At 37.5% G+C, this 20586-nt stretch overlaps 1 protein-coding gene across 1 annotated transcript in view; it reads right to left on the reverse strand.

The window, feature by feature from the left end:
- LOC115901253 (dynein heavy chain 5, axonemal-like) overlaps nucleotides 1–20586 on the reverse strand; it is a 148004-nt gene that overhangs the window by 88268 nt on the left and 39150 nt on the right. Inside the window, exons 35-44 of the mRNA XM_030943735.1 lie at nucleotides 19961–20160; nucleotides 19704–19857; nucleotides 17190–17456; nucleotides 16868–16996; nucleotides 16251–16466; nucleotides 14491–14637; nucleotides 12766–12938; nucleotides 9745–9923; nucleotides 3489–3676; nucleotides 2099–2293 (exon numbers count right to left, since the gene is read on the reverse strand). Coding sequence (XP_030799595.1) covers nucleotides 2099–2293; nucleotides 3489–3676; nucleotides 9745–9923; nucleotides 12766–12938; nucleotides 14491–14637; nucleotides 16251–16466; nucleotides 16868–16996; nucleotides 17190–17456; nucleotides 19704–19857; nucleotides 19961–20160 — 1848 coding nt within the window. The remainder of the gene's footprint in view (nucleotides 1–2098; nucleotides 2294–3488; nucleotides 3677–9744; nucleotides 9924–12765; nucleotides 12939–14490; nucleotides 14638–16250; nucleotides 16467–16867; nucleotides 16997–17189; nucleotides 17457–19703; nucleotides 19858–19960; nucleotides 20161–20586) is intronic.

Below are 20586 nucleotides of genomic sequence, written 5' to 3' on the forward strand. Positions count from 1 at the left end.
CTGATGAATCTTCCTTTCAACAACTGGAATTAGCCTCATCTTTGCAAACCCTGATCCTCACTGGGGTCTTGACACAGCCCAATATCTGCTGGAAGGGCAACACAGCAGGGCAGAGCCATTCCAGGAGATTTCAACATTGTCTCTGCTAACATCTTCACACACAAAATGGTACCTAGACAAGGTGGTCAGACATTTCAACAGCTTGACCAAAGAGGCTGTGCAGTGTTTGTTTATCCTTGGAGACATTCAAAGCTCAGCTAGACACGGTGCTGAGACACCTGCTCTAGCAGATCTCACTTTGAGAAGAGGTATAGCACCTGTTCACCTCCAGAGAAAAAGATCCATTTTCCTCTGATTTTATGACTGTATAGAATGGATTTAGACAAGAGCAGGACTGCTCAAAGGGCTGCTCACAGGCACAGGCAGGACAAACTAGCATATTACCATGGGCTTGCAGAAAGCCATGCTTCCTGGCTCATGCTACCGAGTGTAGTGACCCATGATATTATACATGATATAATGGTAAATGGTTAGAAGAAATGGTTAGAAGAAAGTTCACTGTAAGCAGGCTTCTCTGATGGATACTGTAGAAATGTTAGGAGGTCCTGAAGAAATTATAAATATGCATGGAAGACTATATCCCACAGACATCATGGCTTACTTAGCAAGAACTATGGAATTTCAGTTATGAGAGAGATACAAGACTAAGATGCAGACATAAAATTGTGATGTAGCTGAATATAAGGGCTGGGCCTATGTGCACCCCCAGAGCACTTGGCCATTAATTTTCATAAATATCAAGGATCTCCCTTGCTAGCATCAGCATACATGAGGCAAAGGACTGATCTGAGACAAGGTGATTGAGCTACCTGCCTTCACAACAAAGCATTTGAATAATTGGCACAATAGTTTTCCCAGTGGGAATCTCAGACAGTTTCAGAGTCCCCCAGGTGGTTCCTATGATCCCTAGGCCAACTGATAAGGCTTACTTATATGCTTCAGTATGTTGACTAACATGATAAATGGAGAATCTCCTTATCTCAGAGGTTCCAGAGGGCAATTTCTGCTGAAGAAATGACCAAACTACACAGAGAAACTCTACACTCTCTATGCAGATGCAGTAATGATTGTGTATAAAATATTGTGCACCCTTAAGATAGATAAAATAAGTTTTGTACAGTTAGGTTTTGTTTGTGTGTGTGCATTAAATTCTTAAGTACACTGTCCAAGGGTGAACCAGTTCCAGCAGCTGTGACAACACAAAACAAGCAAAGCACTTTTGCAGAGGTAGAAGGTCAAATTTCTGATGCCTGCTTACACACCTTTTTCACACTGAAGGAAAGAATCATGTCCTGGACAAAAAATGACCCCACAAACTGATAGGCAATAGGAAAACTTAGTTTTACAAAGGCCAGGCACTAATAAATATATGGTACAGAACTGAAATTATAGTAGTCTAATATAGTAGTATATTATAGTATAGTAGTATATAGAAGTACAGTATAGTCAATTAGAGCCGGTTCATCACTATCCAACCAAAGCAGGCATTTGAGCCACAATTTATCTACTGTACGTATGAATTCTCATTGAGAGTCTCTAGTGGGCAGGACATTCAAAAGCCAGCACAGGGCATTCAAAAGGAAAGAACCAAATTTGTTTCTACTTTTAAACACCCCATCCCAAATGCAACAGCAGTATTCTCTTTCTAGTAGCACTCAGAAAGATAGAGCCTTGTAGGTGCTCTGTAGTTATTTACAACTCTTACACTGCCTCTGAAATAGACCTGGCCTTCATAAGTGAAGACATTGAAAAATGTGCCCTCTGCAAATTCAGCCCAGCAATATACACCGTTCCTCATAACTTCTCCAGTAACTGCACTCTGTTTAAGAATCACAAATCAAACTTCCCATACTACTCAATTTACTGTGAAAAATAAAAACAACATGATCATTTCAGATACTGTTTCTGGAACCTGAAACTGAAAACCCTAAAAAATGTATAGGCCCATGAGTGTAATAATAATTACATATTCTATGAAAGTACATTATCTCCATATCCTTCCAGTGACAGCTTACAGTTGAACAAATATTTATTTTACCTGTTTAGATAACTGCTCTTCACAGAGTTTGTAGAGTGTATAGAATTTTTGACTGAGGATTTGGTTGTCTCGGAAACCAGCACTTGCCAGCTTGACTCGCATAATAATGCTACGGTCAGGCACCATCATGGCAACCGTGCGAAACTGAATCTTCAGATTTTCAGGAAGTTCCTGTCGTCCTGCATAGCCAGGGTTCTGAAAATGCAATTTATAAACCCACACAGTACATAATGATGGCAGGGTAGGAAGTTTCATCTTTCCTGGTAACCATTCAGCAAATGCAGGAGCACATGCGAGATTACGAAGGGTAGCATGAGCATGTCACAATGACACATCAGTGCACAGTTGCCTCAATACTGCAGTTCATGAAGTATGGGGTATCACACGTTATTTGGAGATGTCCAAGATTAAAAGACAAAGACAGCCACTTACAGATGTTGCTGCAGCTCTTTTAAATGGTTACTTCCTCAGAGTCTTGACAGTGCTCCAGTGTTGGAGGCTACTGTCCCCTGTGAGCATTCCCAGACCATTTCAGCGCAAAGCCAGTCAAGCAGTGCAAGCCATTACCGAGTCTAATTTAAACTAATGGATCTGACCTTTCTCTGAAGATGTCTAAGTCATTCATATGAGTACTGCATGGCTCAGTTGTGACAACTGTAGTCACTAGCTGTGCAGTGATAACTTCTTTCATCTCTTTCAGCTCTTTCCTGTCTTCCACCTGGCCTTTCTATGGAACTTATTTGCCCTCTTTTTCAAACTACGGTGATAACATTAACACTTTTTCAAAGCTAGGACCCACTAAAATAAAGACAAAGGCTTCCATTTTGAGTGGGTATGTAGGTAGCTATGGAGAGAGAGATACAAAGATGATTTTAAGGTATTCTTATACTTTCCTGCTGCTTTGCCTCATGCACTGCTAGAAGCAGTCCACAGGCACCAAAGATAAATCTTCAGGAGGCCAGTGAATCAGAGTGAGGGTGGTTTCCCTCATGCTGTCTTCCAGGATTGAGGTCAAAAACTTATTCACAGGTGGTAAAATACTGACTAGACCAGCTACAGTAGTCCTTGAAGTGGCCAATTCTGTTTTATTTTGGCAGACTTTGACTAAAAATAAGTGGGGTTAAGTTTAATTTCAATCTGTCAAATACTCAACTAAAAAAGTCCTTAAAATACATAGTTAATGATAAATGCATACCTCAAGTCCTAAGATCCAGTTAAAAATATGAACAAGAGAAAATTGTATCATAATTATTTTACTAAATTATTGTTCAAGTTTCATTAACTATTTTCTAACAGACAGTCCCAATGTTTCAACAGGGAAATTTCAATGGGAAATGGAACAGAAAAGATTTTTCACAATGATGCCATTTACATGTGTTTACAGACATACCATAGTGAGAAATATACCAAATTCTCTGTCCATGTCAACGACGTCACCATCAGTGAAAGTGAACTTAAGTTTCTTCTTTTTCTTACACTGAAGTACAATATATATCTGCTGAGCTGCCACTGATAAAACTGGGAGTTCGATGCGGTTAAATTCATCAAAGCAACCCCACGCACCCGACTGAGCTAAACCTGAGAAAAGCAAAAAGAGAAATATTCTCCTAAAATAGCAGATCAAGCAAGAGTAATTTATATACAAAATAGAACATGTTCTATACTACTCAGTGTAACACAAGAAGAGTGGAGAACATGAACACAGAATAAAATGAGAAGTAAAAACTCAAAATAAGTTGGGCTGTGCATTCATGACACTCAGAAACAGTATCACTCCTTGAATGAAAGATACATAAACTTCTTTACAAAGAATCCTAGACTTCTACAGCAAGCATTAGGCAGAAAGTGTTAATTAATGCTGTATATAGTGCCATATAGTAGCACAAATGTGCAGATAGCATGGAAACTCATCTATGCAGGGGATGAAGTTGTCAAAGATGGACTTGAGAAACACCTACCTAAATGAAAAGCACAAAACCAAATAGAGACCACTACATTCCTAAAAGAAGCATTGTAGCATTTTATAACAATTAATTCATAGGTTAAAAATTACTGGAGATTAACATCTTACTGTTCAAGATGGAGGAAAGAATCTGATATTACACTTAGAACTGTTACTTGGAACAGGCCATGGTGTTCTGGACAGACAGTAGTACCCACAAACATTATGAAATTAATGGCTTTTGGGAGAGTCAAGTACTCCTTCTTCTATATCATGCTAACAGGATTGAAATAGGAGTGGCAGCTTTCCAGAGCAGTAGTGGGAAAGCTACATAATCCCCTGCTCTTTCACACCCCTTTCACAAGAGACAAAGGCTAGTAAGTGTATGCAGGATCTTCATGGATGCCATCCCTCTCTTCCCAAAGACCACACTGGACTACTATTTCCAATTGCCTGGGCCCATACCTAGAACTGTTCAGAAGTGGAGTTTAATTCACTCCCCTGAGTGGTGGAGCTCAGCTTGGCTTAAGCAGTTTGAAAGCAGTACTAAATGCAGAAACAGGGCACATGTCCAAGAAAAGGCATTTGTGTTTGCAATGTTGAATAATCATGCCCAGAGCTCCCCTGAATCCCCATACTTTATATGGCAATGCCTATAGCACTGGTAAAAGATATCTATGGGTGGTTTATGTGTAAAGTTGATTCCTTAAGAGCTTTAGATAGTTCAAGAGAAAGTATTCAAAAATCAATAACAATACTATGAAGACATATTCTTTCACTTTGTCTTGTTTTCTTTTGATTTTTTTCCTTCTCTTGCCTTTGCTCAGCCTGTTCTTCTCATAATATGCTACTTCCCTTCCCTCTACTTTTCCTGGTCTGATCTTCTCTTGCCCTTCAAGATGTTGCCCCAAGTGCCCTTAATGCCACTTTTATGTTTCTTTCCTGACATCCATTTTTTATGTTTTTTCATGCCCATTAACCAATTATTTTAATAATGTTGCATCAATTGGTCGTTTTTACCCATGTAATTTTGGAAGAAAAGAACTAGAGTTGAACCAGGTCAAAATCACTGGTAGTACAACAAAAATTGGCTTCTTAAGGTTTAATTCGGTCAGGGCAATACTGCAGATCTCCCATGAAAATTATCTCAATTCCTTATGTAACCTTTCCCTAAACTGCTTCTAATTAATTTCTATGATATAAGGAAAAAAGATACTCCAAAGAAAAAGAATCTGAAGAGGATGAAAAGTTACATGGACTTAATTAAAAAAATTAAAAGCAACTGGAATATATATAAATGCCACAATGACATAATGATGCAAAGATTGAAGTATTTCTATCAAAAGTTACCAAATTTAAAACATTAACTACCCAATCCTACCCAATCCTACTGTCTTTGTCATTTGAAAACAAATAAAGAACATTCCTTGACTTCATTGGTGTGGCACCAAGTCCTCTAACTGATGTTCCTCTCCTTCTGTGAGAAATATTTGGGCCCTGGATGCCCTCAACAGCCCTTCCTGAGGCTTCTATCCAGACTCTGTCTTCCAGTCCAGGAGTTCCATTGTAGCTCAGGCAGGTCAGAACTGTACTGTGGGCAGGGCTGTGCACAGTCCCATCTCCTCTTATCCTGAATTGTTGAATGAACTTCCTGGAGGAGCCCACAGCTCCACAGGGTTATCCCCAGGGTTTCTGCCTCCTGCTGGTTCTGACTAAACTTCCCAGACAAATCCTGTATCCAGCTGGTCATTTGACATTATCTGATGTCACTGGACTGCTGATGGGAACAAGCTGCCAACAGCCTGCCCTGCTGTGGGATTGTGCCCTTCTGAGTGACGTCCCTGCCCTTGCCTCTGTGCTGATCTCCCTGAGCTCCTGGCTCGTCTTCCGTCATGGAGCTGCCTCATTCTTGCTGCTCCCTGATAAAACAATCTTATTGCAGAGATTTTTCAAATTTATTTGTCCCCTTTTGTAACATCTGCTATATGACTCCTAGGATCCATCCTAAAAAGAAACCACAAAAGTGGGTTTTTTCTGCCTTATTTATTAAACATAAATATCTACTCTTTGGGATGCAACACTTACTGTCTGTATCTTAAAGGGTTTTGAAAATTTCTCTATAGAATGGTGAGGTTCAGTTCTGATCAAATAATTTTTTCTTTGGGAAAGGAAAAAAAATTCACTTGTTCTGTAATGCCACCTGCTGCATGGAGTAAGGAAACCTCATTCTCACACAAAGCCAATATCCCACAGCTTTGAATAAACTCAGTTCTTGCAAAATTATTTCATTCTGGTGGTATTGAAAAAGGAAAAAAAATACACATCTATGCTAAAAACACACACAAGCAAAGGCACAGCAAGGAAACTCTCTGCTGCAAAACAGCTCAGAGACAATATAAATTTGTCATATTGTGAATTAAATTCTGTCCCCATGCTGAACATATGATGGTTATCAAATATAGAAATGGAGTAAAAGCAAAAAAATAAATTACAGGACTAAAGAGATCTTTAATTATATCTAAAAAATACGGCAATGCCCCTGCCCCAATCAGTACAGACATCCTACAAACCTGGTTCTCAAACGATGAAAGAATCTCACAGAATAGCTATTAGCCCCCAGACTATAAAATGCATATCTGCAATGCAAAGCCATGTCTCCTTCCCTGCATTTTTCCACATTTTCCCCCAGATTTTACACAGGAGTAGAGCTATAGTGATATAATTCAATGGAAATGTCACTGAAACAAAGCTCTGTCTAGCCAAAGCACAACCTAGAAGCAGCAAACTAAAAAGTAATCATTTATCCTAAAAGAATTTACAGAATGCTAGACTTGTGTATTCACCTTCTAAATTAAGATAAAGATAAAATCTTACATTAAATATTGCATTAAATACCAAATCACAAAAAGTTACTCGGTAAGACTGGAATTGCTTGACTGTAACTACAGAAAAGAGAACCAAAGCAAACACAACTTTTATACCCATCCACAGGCAACCACAGACAAAAGGTTTTCTGAAGGGTATCCACCAACACTTTTCAGGAACAGTGATCAAGTATCCCTGGAGTATCCCTGGGATACCTCATTTATCTCTTGATATATGAGAAAACTTGAAAATTCATCTTCCCACTTGCATCCCTGGTACTGTCTCAGGTTACCTCTGGTCCAGTTCAGGTGACAAGTTGTATCTGAATCTATTTTGGTCCAAATTTGAAAAACAAAACCATCAAAGATCAAAGTCTAGGCCTTGAACATATCAACTAGATCATCTGCCTATGAATTCCTTGAGCCACACAGAAAAACAAAGCAGATAGAAACAGGGAAACAGAAGGACCAAATTTCAGCTCTGACCTAACCAGAAGAGCTTCAAATCATAATTTTATAGTATACAATATATGCTATATTAGTTATCTTATCTTTTTCAATTTCTTTTTTCTGACGATGAAACTTCTTGTCTTTACAGAAGAAGTCTGGAAACATGCCTGCAGACATGACACCACCACCTCTCCCTGCCTCTTCTCACTGTTAAACCTGCTAATATCTGATGACTTGACCCATAGCACCAGATGAAGTGAAAAGTTTGGGTGTGGAAACTCTGGTCATGGAGCCCCAAGCCTATAGCACATGTGGAATTCTGAAAAATCTCCCATTGTGAGCACTGAAATATGTAGTGTGTTAATGAGAACTTTCTTATCAGTCTGCATGGAAGTGCTTCTACAGCTGAGAAGAACTATCCTTTTTTTCCATTGAAGACCTCATATGCAGTAAAGAATCTTTATCTGAACTCACTTTGCCCTTTATATGAAATCAAAAAGAGCTCATTTCCTTCCTAACTTCAGTATATCCACTCCAAGAAATTGCAGATATTTTAAAGTCATAAAAAAGGTGATTGCAAGCCAGGCCCTTCCAAGTAGTGACACTAAGTCCAAAACTGACTTTAAATGCCCCTTCACAAATGAAAGCATCAATGACTTAAGTAAGAGCAGAATCTTACTTTTACTACCAGACACACAACAGCCATATGAATGCTGAAAAATCCCACTCTATTCAGCTGGATCTATTACCTAATTCTCAGGCAAATTCTCAGAGAAGCAAGCTATGATCCCACTTGCAAATTTACTGCAGTAAGCAGTCAAAGGCATCATGGTTGCTTGAGCAGCAATTAGATGAGTTCTATAAATATTTTTTCCTAGCTCATATTGAACACCAACATGCCATTAAATGAGGCAGCCAGAGAAGGACACATTACACAGTATTACTTTGCTTCTGAAGCATATGATGACAATACTACATGGAAAATGGTCAGCTAATAGAAAAACAAGAGAAAAAGAAAACTGAGCCCTAAAACTCAATTTGTGCTTTTAGACACAGAAATTGTGTTCAGTTTTAATAAAAGAAAGCAACGACAATCTGCAATGGTCACTACTGCCTCAATCTGAAATGGGAAAGGATAAGTTACCAAATGCTCAGGATGAGAAGACAGAAAAAAGCAAGGATACAAAACTAGGTATCTGAACTGACACAAGTCACAAACAGTTTAATACAGAGTGAAATCACCATGGAGCCAGGAAAAGAGGGGCATACATAAAGAGATACAAATATTCTCACAAAAAGAGCAGAGCAGATGACAACAACAGTTTGGTGACATCAAAGACAAACCCACTGCAAGGAGAAACAAAGGTTGACATCTTCCTTACAGACTGATGACTGCAGGAACAGCAGATGACTGTGCTTGGCATTATGAGCATACTCAGATATCCCAGGCCTCTTCTGTCTAATAATAATGAGCAAAAAAACCTGTGACACTAAAGGTCTGCAAACATGATAAAAGATGTGCAAGTAAGACTTGGCCCAGATCTGTGGGGGTCACAAGAGGCGCTTTGAGAAACTTGTGACCTTAACTGAAGGTATTCACATGCATAGGTGGTTCAGTTTCTAGCTCAGAAACATTCTTCTGCTTAAAAAATCATGGCCAGCTTCACTGGCTTCTTAATTGAAACTAAATATTATCCCCAGGTTATATTTTAGCCTTCAGGAGATATCACAACAGTGAAAATTTTGTTTATGATGCCTTGTGTTATAGTTAAAAGCCCACTACTCACAGAAAATGGTGGCATTCTGTGGGTCTCTCAGTCCATATATAAATGCAGCTATATACAAAAAACCAGACCATTATAATGAAATTTGGAATCACTGATCGCTGTTTGCAAAATTAAATTCAAAATTTTTCTAATCATGAAGAGAGATCAGAGTCTGGCCAGTGTGTCATTTTCCTGGTTTCTAGTTAAATAAGACACTGCAACACTTCGCATATTTCCCTGCCTTGCTCAACATCATTAAGCTTCACATTTGATTGTCTTGTTCAACACAAAAATAGCAAATAATAAATATAAATCTTCTCCACATGGAAGGGGTAGGATAGAGGCATTAAAAACCACTCAAACAATAGAAAGGATTAAAAGGAAAAAAAGAAAAGACATAGATGGGAAACACCATTGAAGAATATTCAAACAAAAAAGTACTGGAAAACATGCAGGAAGAAAGAAAGGAAAAATCAAATAAAATCAAATATCAGGTAAAGTTGATGAGTGCCTGGAAATAAGAGGAAACAGAGGTGAAAACGCTCTCCAAATCATTGCTAACTCACTACACTGAAGGGGCAGAAACCTACAACTCTAAAAAGAATAAAACAGATATTTTCTTACCTTTATAGATACGACCAAGTCCTCTGTAGTCCATTTGGTCTGAACAATTGAAAACCACAACATACTTTCCCAGGCATTTGCCCATGTCTTTAGTTGTCTCTGTTTTCCCTGTCCCAGCAGGTCCTGCTGGTGCACCACCCATACTCATGCCCAGGGCCTGTGCCAGAGTGATGTAGCACCTAAAGACAGGACAAACAGATCTGTGAATCTTTTCCTACCATTAATTACTTGAAGTCCACCAATGCAACCACAACAGAAGTATTATCCATAGCTGGGGAAGGGGGCAGAAATGTATTTCCATGGGGTGAGTCCTCAGTCACCCCCTTGCACACTGTGAAGCTGAGTTACCAGACCAACTTTGCTCCATCTGCAGAAAAGCACTCATCCAGCACAGCCATGACTGCAACAGCCCAGGAAATCCACAGGCCAATTCTAAATGCTGAATACCAAAATACTGTAGTATTGTGATTTTCTCAGACTACCACAAACCCTTCCTCCATTACAGCCGCATTCTGCAGCACCCAGAGCCACTGGATTTCTGCTTTTTCCCCTTCCCTCCGTGTTCCCAGAGTGCTCATGATGGGCTCTCTGATCGGGCAGTGGGGAGGCACAGAGGCTGGAAGCACCTCCTGTTCTTGACGACAGCATGCCAAACCACAGCACTGCTGCCAGTCATGTGAGGTCTTTGAGCTCCAGGAGGGGAATGGATGAGAGCAGAGATTGCAATGGGCAATGGAGAAAGAGGAGGAATCTGAGTCCTATGACAATCTTCTGCTTCAGCCTCCATCCTGGGCTGAGATTCTCAAGTTTAAGTCTCAGCCTTCCCAGATGATGTGGAGGTTACTGAAGGGTGTAAGGAAACATGTTCTAACCTCCAATGCTCCAAAATCACAGCAAACACACTGTGAAACTCAATAGCTTTGTGATATATGTGGGGGATAAAATGGGCATTGGAAAAAATCCCAAATGATAGCACCTAGTTTCTTCTTAAGAAACCACAGAATACTCATTCTAATACAATAGCAGTAAGAATGGTTTTTCACCTTATTACTCAGCGACCAGTTAAGAGGCCATCATTTAACACACTAAAAATACCACTCCCAACAATTCTGCTACTGAAAACGAGGTAAGGACAAACTGAATACATAGCACAAGTTCTATGCAGACCTTTCACTTCATTTTTGGTTTTTGCCATGACAAGGACTGTGTCTGATATGATGTGTAGGAGCATTCAGTTTTAGTGCTATTATCTTAATGCTATGTACCATCAGCTGCGTGTATTTATCACGTGCTTAGGGAATCTCTCTGAACATGAAATCATTAGCCAAACAGGACTAGACTCCAAGCTGATTAATGGAACAAAGACACCATTACCTGGAAATTTTCAGAAGATCAGACAATTCCATGCAGCAGTATTATAAATATTAAAATGGGAAAAGCCAACAAGGGCAATAAAATTTGTTGTTGTGCAACATTGCTTAGGCATGTAAGTTTCCCATGCTAACATTAGGAAATATGTCTGCTTCAAATACCCTTTCAATATGTGACAGCGGGTAGACTCCAATCCCTGCAGCTTTGTTTGGCTCTTCCAGGTATGTGCAAAGAGAGATATGCCTGTTTTTTCTGTTGTTGATATTATTATTATAGTTTAAACTCATTTAAAAGGCTTGTTTTCTTCAATCATGTCACCCTTCAATCATGTACGAATTTTCAATCTTGTGTGACACAGCACCTCGCAGAATCATAATATATCCTCTGCCCAGTTCCAGTCCAGTTCCTGGCTCTGCACAGGACAAACCCAAAAACCACACCACATGCCTAAAAGCTTGGTCCAAACGCTTTTGAACTCTGGCAGGCTTGGTGCCAAAACCACTTCCCTGGCTGCATTTTAATTCAGTGAAGAAATTTTGAATGACAACATTTTATTGATACTGGCTCTCCTGGTGGGTAAAAATATTTTCAGTGTGTTAGTGCTGCCATAGCCACTAATTAACTGCATGTGTACTGCTGCAAACAAACTTCTATGTAACACAGGAACAGTAGGGTGCATAGCATAGAATTTGGGAGATGTGTGTCACTTATTAAAAGCCAGGTATCTACATGCAGAGATTTGGCTCTCTTAAATAGCTCACAAGGAATAATTTCTGTTCAGAAATAGGCAAATATCTGTTTTCATTAATAAATAAAATCTAGTAGCACAAAGAATGCAAAGACAATTCCAACATTAACTCAAGATGGGGCTTTGAGCAAGCTGGTCTAGTGAAAAATGTCCCAGTCCAAGGCAAGGGGGTTGGAACTAGATGATCTTTAAAGTCCCTTCCAATCCAAACCATTCTACAATTCTATAAATGACTGAACAGGCAATAATTTTGACATTCATGTAAAAGAACAAGCTACAGCATAGCAAATACATCTGCCTCTTGTCTAGCTGAAGCGCCAACGAAGAACTTAAGGAAAATAGGCTTCTAATGAAGTTTATACTGTGCTGTATAACTAACACTCCAGCAATAAAAACTTCTCCTTGTGATTGCCCTCAGAGTTTTTCTGTATTTGTATTCCTGCAATTCTCCATAGGCTTTGCTTAAAACCATACTGGAAGTAGCTATGCAATGCTCTGTCCTGAGTTACTGCTTTTTCCTACAGGTTGACTTCAAATTAATCACTCACTGTAATTCCAAATTCTCATGCAACTACTTGCTTATTGAAAGCAGCACTATATTGGTGTTTCGACTGACTCTGTTTAGCCTGGTGAAGTGTATGGTGTTCAGGCATATTTATTTTGAGAGCAAGTAAATTTTTCAATGCCCATCACAGCTCATGTAGCTCAAGCAAACACTCAAATTCAACCTGCTTTCAATAGCTGAATATATAAGCACTGGCCTCTGCTGTTCACCAGCAATATTGCAGCATTGTAGTGCAAACTAAGTAATTCTAATTCATGAAAATTAAAAGAATTAAGTTAAAGGAAGTATTAATAAATCTTAGCTCCAATACTATGCACTTAATTCCTTTTATAAATACCTGTCAGTTAAGGGAGTTATAACAAGTCTGTCTGTACAGCCTAAGTATTCATTGCAGTAGGTGAACTCTACGTCAGTGATTTTGATAATGCATTTATCCAAGTCTTCAAGAAAATAAAATCGAGATTGTTTTTGCCATTCAAAATCAGATGGCGATTTAATGTTCATACGGACCTATTATGGAAAAGAAAAATCATTAATATAGAAATGAATCAGTAACAAATTAATCTTAAATTCCATACAGAAAAAAAATTTCCTACTTAATATAAATTCATGACCTTGAAGAATGAGCACAGAATCTGTCAGGAGCCAAGACATCCAGAATTATGTTTTCAAACCTGCCGATGACATGCTCTGAACCTTCTGTCAACTTTGATTTTCCTCTGATTTGGGCACAGAGATTATGAATTGTGTCTTACAGAGATGTTGAAAAATAGTCATGGAAAACGTTAAAAATGAACAATACTGGCTGTCCTGCATGATAACTGCACCATTACTCACAGAAATACTAAATTGTGCACAGTATTTGAATGCATTGTATAGATGACAGAGTGCTTGTTTATTTGGGCTGTATTTTCAGTATGAACTTGCTACACACATATTTAGATTTGTGGTAATTAATAGATTCATTATTATTGACAGTAGATCTCAAAACCACTGGCCTCTTACAGAAAATGTTGCCCTGGCTATTGGCCTTGCAAACACAGTGTAAGGTGAAGTGGAGGTTCTGGAATCCCAACCATTTCCCTCTCCTTTATCTCAATCACTAAAGGATGTGTTTACCAGAGAATAGAATAGAATGTTTTAAGAGAGAAGGCTATTATTACATATACCATTTAAGAACCCTTTCCCCAGTTGTAGACTTGCTCCTGACTTTTTATTCCATATACAGGAGCTACAAATTTAAACAATTTTCCATAATTTTATTATAATATGACATTAAATTAATTAAGAAAATAGTTATGAAAATAAATTTAAAATTACAGGTAGAGGATAAAACCCCATGCTTATCTTAGAAGCCAGCAGTTTTCTTTCTAGATTACAGTACTTTTCTTTACTGTTCCCTATTTTCTTTACACATGCACTTAATTTTTATCTTCCTAACATATATGCATAAATTAAGCAATCAGTATTGAATTATTGACCTTTGCATCATTCAAGTCCTTTGGAAGTCCTTTTACTTGCATTTTTATAATTATGCTTTCATTACTCAACATACTCATCTAAAGGAAGCCTGATGCAACTCAATTATCAAAAAAACTAATATATCTGTTATATCTTTTGTTGCTATTCTCTTCAAATATATGAAGCCTCACTGCTTTTACCTTTGAATAACTATTACCTTACATCAACACATAGGCTGGATCAGAAATCACAAAATTGACAGGAATACTAAAGGGAGTTTTTTTTACATTTACATTTCAATCAAATAATGCATTAAATCTTCAAATTGAGAGGATAGTTTAATTTCAAAAGTTAAACTCTTTTGCTCACAGTGAATTTGTGCATGATGTATATAAACAACCATTTAAAAAAACTCGAAGTCTAAACCTATGAACATACCTATATAAAAATTCACCCTTCTCACTGCATCATATCTATATTAAATCAAATTAAATCTGATATGCTCTCTCACAGGAGTAATGTCAGAGCTACTAAAAGAGAATAGATTCTAAGATTTGCTTATATTTTTTTTATATGTGCAAGATGGTTTTCCAAAACTTACCAAATCATCAAAGATATCCTTCTGGTGCACATGAATGGTGATTAACGTTTCATATTTTGTCCGCTCCATTCTTGTCAGATTGTGCGTTGCCATGTCAATCAAATCATTTAAAAGTTCCAAGAACTTCTGATTTGTTGCGTGCATTACCTTTTCCACAAGCAAGAATAATCATATTAACACAATTTGTTCTTCCGATATTTAGAATTTTAGATTTTTTTTTCATTTAAAAATAGCCAGGGTTATAGTGTCCATATTCTGCTTTGTATTTATTAGGCTTGGAATCCTAAATTTGGATTTGGAGGCTGCCTTCCATTCATGCATTTTTACCCAACAGAGTACAATAAGGTTATATCTTGGTGAACAGGTCACACTGTAAGGTCACACTTTATTCCAAGACTCTTGCTCCTTTTACTATACATTACATTTTCAGCTGACTGCACTGCTGCATATATTCAAAACCATCAGTCAATGATTTTGAGTAGTATATATCAGCTCGAGCTTTAGGGGGAAGAGGAACCTGAAGATCTGTCACATCCTTTAACCAGAAGAAGGGGGAAGCATACTGTAATTTTAGATGCTGATGCTAAAATAATAATTTAATTTGTAGTACCAGATCTGTTACAAAATTCCACAAATACTGACTATACAATACTGACTTATACAAATAGCATCAGCTTCTGCCAGTGATGTTCACAACAAAAAGCACTGAGATTTAAGAAAGAGCAGCTCATTTATACCCCATTCCAAATGTGTGACAGAACAATCACACCAGCTTTCTGTAAATACATGCAGAGCCTAAAACTCACCCAGTTTGCTATGAAAAAAAATTGATAAAAACACTGTTAAAATTAACAAAGAATTAAATAACCTCCCCACCCCCCAAACACACACATACAGTTCAGCCCAAAAAAACCCAGAAGTTGTTTTCTTGTTAATGCAGAAGAATCTTTATATTTAATTATTCTACAAACAAGAGCAGACTAAAATCAGGTTTATGGTCTTTTTAAACTTTGAATACTGCAGAAAATGTCGCAGCACATGGTTTTCTCCATAGTCTAAGCCCTTACTTTCATGCAGTACCAAAGTACAGCATGGAACTTGCCCTGCATTTACGTTTATGGTAGGATGTTGTTACTCATTCTTTGTTCATTCTCACTGTGTATTCCTGATTAATGGTGGTTTGCAACCCTTTAGCTCACATCTTCTCCTTGCTCTTTCATAGATTCACTGTTAGGAATGACACCTTGGTTTCTAACAGCATCTTATCCATGTGTTTGAGATTAAACCAACACCTCCTGAAACAGATTCTATTCTTCCCCTTCCCTAAAATAAAGAGCTCATCAACTGAAGGATGTAATACATTTGGATAGAGCAGACCAATGTCCACAAAGCACAGCTACTTCCCCAAAGTTCAGGAGCTCTTATTTCTTTCCAAATGTGATTTTATGAAAGTAACATGATAAAATTCCCCGTATTCCCAAACTAAGAAACTGTCTCTTCCTAAGATGTTTGCCCTAACAAAACAACACAGAAAATCACAGGATTAGGAACAATTCTAAAGCACATGCTGGGGGGATAATGAGGAGGTGTGACTCCTTAACACATTTTTTATTATTCTGTTTTCCTGGTAGTTTATTTTATATTCTGGGTAATTAACTAGTACTTTCTGCTTTTTCCTACATGTTACTTTTAAATTTTCACAATATGTACTGTTACAAACAATGCTTTTAATAAATCCCCAAAGACTCATTAAATACTACCTTTTTGTCTGTTTTCGTACTGTTCAGTGCCTTCTCTGCATCTCTGGTCCAGATAATTTGAATTCCCAGAAGCCCTATTTGTGCAGGAAACATTGCCTGAAAGTCATACATCTTAAATTCTGAATCGTTAATGGCCATTGACGCCTGTCTAATGATGGTGTGGATTGTTTTCCTAATCCCATTCAGCAGCTGACCTAACCAGAATTCCACATTGCCCTGAAATAAACAAGAAAGTACTTTCAGAGAATTATTTTATGAATAATTCACAAGAAGCAAGAGCTCTATGTGACTTTTTTTCCCTGTCCTTTGTACTCCCATTTCCATATTTGTTATTCTCTAATCTTTAAAAGATTCCTTTCCTCTTTCTGCTCCGCTGCCCTTCTAGAGATACGTGATGGATTTGGCACTTCACAGCAGCACTGCTGAGAAAACAGGTAAAGCAATCGTTACAAACTGACACAAATGTTCCATCCCTGCTACTCTTTGCTCTTGCAGTTCACATTGGGAGGTTTTCATTCAGCTAGTAAAATAATAACATGATGCAATACTGTTGGCCTCTAAAACATAAATCTATTTTAAATCAAGTCATGAAAAACTGTAATATATACTTTCATTACCTGAGCTAAAACTGGTTCAATAATATTGACCTGTTCTCCTTCTTGAGATTCAAACAATAAAATCTGGTCATAGTTTTTTTCATGAAATCCCACTCGGTTAACATTGTCAAACAAACTTAACAAATGTGCCTACAATAGAATCAGAAAAAAAGCCTCCATAAATGGATCTGACATGGCATTCTTTGTCTTTAAATGCTGTATTAGAATACCGTGTAAATCTTTCCATAAGTGAAAGAAATTCTCTCAAATAAACAGCAAAATCCACCACGGTCTTCACTCAGTGATATTGACCATAAGAACACTGTTGCTTTATTATTTGTACCTGAATAGTGTGGGAATCAGATGCTTGACCAAGGATTTCCAGAAGAGCAGGGTCAGATACAAAAAAAAATCTTGGAAATATTAACCGCTTTTTTTCCAAATAGCCAGTCAGTGATTTCTGACAGATTTCCAACTGTTCCAGCAAATGTGGTAGCAGCTGTGCCAAAGTCTCATCTCCAACACAGCACTGCACAATGTTTGATGTTTCATGGGCTCTCTGCATAATTCTCTGCCATGATTTATCGATGTTCTGAAATCTTCTGGCTTCCTGAAGTACATGATAAATGCATGAGCTTTTCCTCATGTTTGTCATATTCTAAAAATTAAATAATTCTATCAGACAAGGTAACAGTTTAGTATCTCCCTTGCTGTTCAAGTCTTCTTTGGAGGACTAAGTATGAATATTAATAGGCATGCTTATTGTTGACCAGAGTTCAAATTGCAAGAGAAAGAGTACAATTGGAACAATTCTGGAAATGTCTCACTTCATGTTGGGCACCAAAATTGTCCACATAAAAGGATTCCAACTCACATGAGAAAACTCAAAAAGCAGCTTTCTCAGACATTATAGCCTTCCTAACAGCAATACACAATGTCATGTAAGCTGCTAGTAGCAGAACTTGATGAACAAAACCAGTATACACAGTCTGAAGCTGCCCCACTTGTACATTATAAGTGTTGTAGGTGAAGACAAATTCTCAAAGCTGAAAAATAAATATTTTTATACACTGGCTATATTAATATTAAAAACACTTTCTTCACCTACAACAAATGAAATGTTAATGGAATCATAAATTATCCAAGAGCTAGAAGATATCTCAAAAGAAGACCCAAAGCAATTTGTCTGACACGAGGCAGGATCATACCCAAAATATCTCTCCGTCTTGTGTTTAGTGATGCTTGATGGAGATTTAGAAGCCTCTCGAAGCAATTTTTGATACTGGTGACTGTCTTCTAATATCTAAGCTAAATCAGATACTGAGAACAAGGGGTTTTCCTTCCTGTTGAGAACAGCCCTTATATTTTAAAAAACTTATCACTTCTGCACTTCAGTTTTTCCTTTTCTTCAAGTCAAATAAGTCTAGTTTGTTGAATCTTTTCTTGTGCCTCATCCTTCCTGTATAGTTCCTCATTCTTGCACCCGATTCTATGCTCTCTCAAATTTGTCAGTGTCTTCTTTCACCAAAACCAGATACAATATTTTAGTTATTGGTTTTTGATGTTTATGCATTCTACCTTTCTTCATTTTGCACACCAGCAAGCTAAAACACCTTTTTTGGTAATACTATCAGAGACAATGACAAAAACCTATCTAAATATATGGCAACTACTGTTTTTCCTCTATCCACAAAGCTCCTTGCCCATCCTAAAAATAAATCAGATTTTTTTCAACGTGTTTTGCTCCTAACAAATTCACATTGACTGAACATTATTCATCTTCTTGTTAATTTCCAGATGCTAACAGTTACTTGTTGCAGTATTCATTACTGCAGAAATTGAAAATTAAACCCACTCCTCATTACTCCTCCACCAAGCTGTTCCTTTTCCTCCTTCATCAAAGACAGTCACCACATTTGTTTTTTTCCAGAATATTGGTTCATGTATCTATCATCCTTGGAAGAATTAGCTTTAGTAGCATTCATTCATCTACACAAGCTGCTTATTGATTCTCTGAAAAGCCCTAACAACATAAATATATCTCATGAACAACAACAAAAAAATTGTAGCTTAAGCAACAATTGAGAAAGCTTTATTTAGCTTACAAAATTAATCTTAATTTGTGATACTGTAAGCTTTAATTATAAAATATGTATCCTGAAATAAATTCATATCTAATAATTTCCCAATAATAATGGCTTTGTTTAGTTACACCATTTGATCCAGCAAGACTGAACTGTGGTCTGTTAGTACTGTATGAAAACTCCTCATTAGGAGACACAACAAAAAGGATGATTTTTTTCTGCTACTTCTCTCCTGTTCAGATCATTCCTTAGCTCTTGTGCAGCTGCTACCTTGGAAGGTCATCACTGCCTTTTGAAGAGGTTCCAATGGTTCACACAGATTAGCACATGCACAGCTCCCAGGCCTGGCAGCATCTCTCTGTGGGACTTCATTAAACTGAGTCCTAGCAAGTACAGATTTCAAATGCAAAATCTGTCATTCTATTATTACAGCTTATAGCCTATAAACACGTGCTCAGAGGAGGAAAGGGATATTTGTACATATGGCAAAAGCAATAAATCAGTTTCGTGCCATTTAGTTCTGAGCCCTGTACTAATTCACTAATATTGCACACTGACAGGAACATTTAAACTTGAATTACAAACAATTGTGCTCCTTTAGATTTCACCAAGTTCTAAGCAATTTAACCAGACAGATTCCAGTTTGGCAAAGTTTCTCCTGAACTGCCTGTACACAGCCCACAAATCTTATATGAGTTATATGCACTAGCAAATAAACTCTGTGATGCGGCTTATCTCCGGGTATAACATATTATTATCATACTTCAATATACCTGAGGTAGCTGTTTTGCAATGTCTCCACCAACAAACACAGCTTCAAGGTAAATCCAGAGGTTCTGTACAGTAATCCAGTTTTCAATTATCTCTGCAGTGTTGGTCAGCTTCTGAACCCATTGTTGTATAGTGGACTTAAACGGTGCATTATACCTGCATGAACATGAGTTAAAGGGAAGGAGAACCTAAGATGGTAATTGTTTAGCCTGGGGGTTGATTAGATTTATACAGTATGTACATTTATTAAGTTTTGTACCTGTTGCTCATCAGTGACCCCAGCATCATGAGGCTATCTTCCACCAAAGCTATTTTCTCAGATATATCTGACCCTTTCAGAACAAGTTCTCCTCGAGCTTTGAATTGGCCAAAACTGAAAGTATGAGTACTCCATTCACTGATGATGTGCTTCAATTTTGCTTCAATATCCTTTTCTTTGACAGCACTGATGCAGATATCCTGTGTAAAATTAAAATAGTAATTTACATTCATCTAAGGCTATTATAAAGCACACTTATAAAGACTATTAAAATGTATTGATTTGATCCAGATCTTGGTGTAAGTTCAGGCTAATGAAAATATACATTTAAACACCTCGAAGTTATTATATTTCAAACAAGATTATATTCTAGTACTACTTGTAACAGGTACATTTAATGGGCTATAACCCATCTTCGCTACTACTAGCATCTTACACACACAAAATTCACTGAGTCATTGAATTTGCAGGAAGAATTTGTCTCTCTGTATGTATTAATATTTGAAATCAAATAAACTGACAGAAGGGTTTTAAGAAAATAAACACTGCCAATCAAAGCCAATAAATATTCCAAGAACAGAATGTAGACTGACAACGTGCCTGTCTGCTGCTTCTTGAAGACAGTG

Source organism: Camarhynchus parvulus, chromosome 2 (genome assembly GCF_901933205.1).
Source record: "Camarhynchus parvulus chromosome 2, STF_HiC, whole genome shotgun sequence".
Taxonomy (NCBI): Eukaryota; Metazoa; Chordata; class Aves; order Passeriformes; family Thraupidae; genus Camarhynchus; species Camarhynchus parvulus.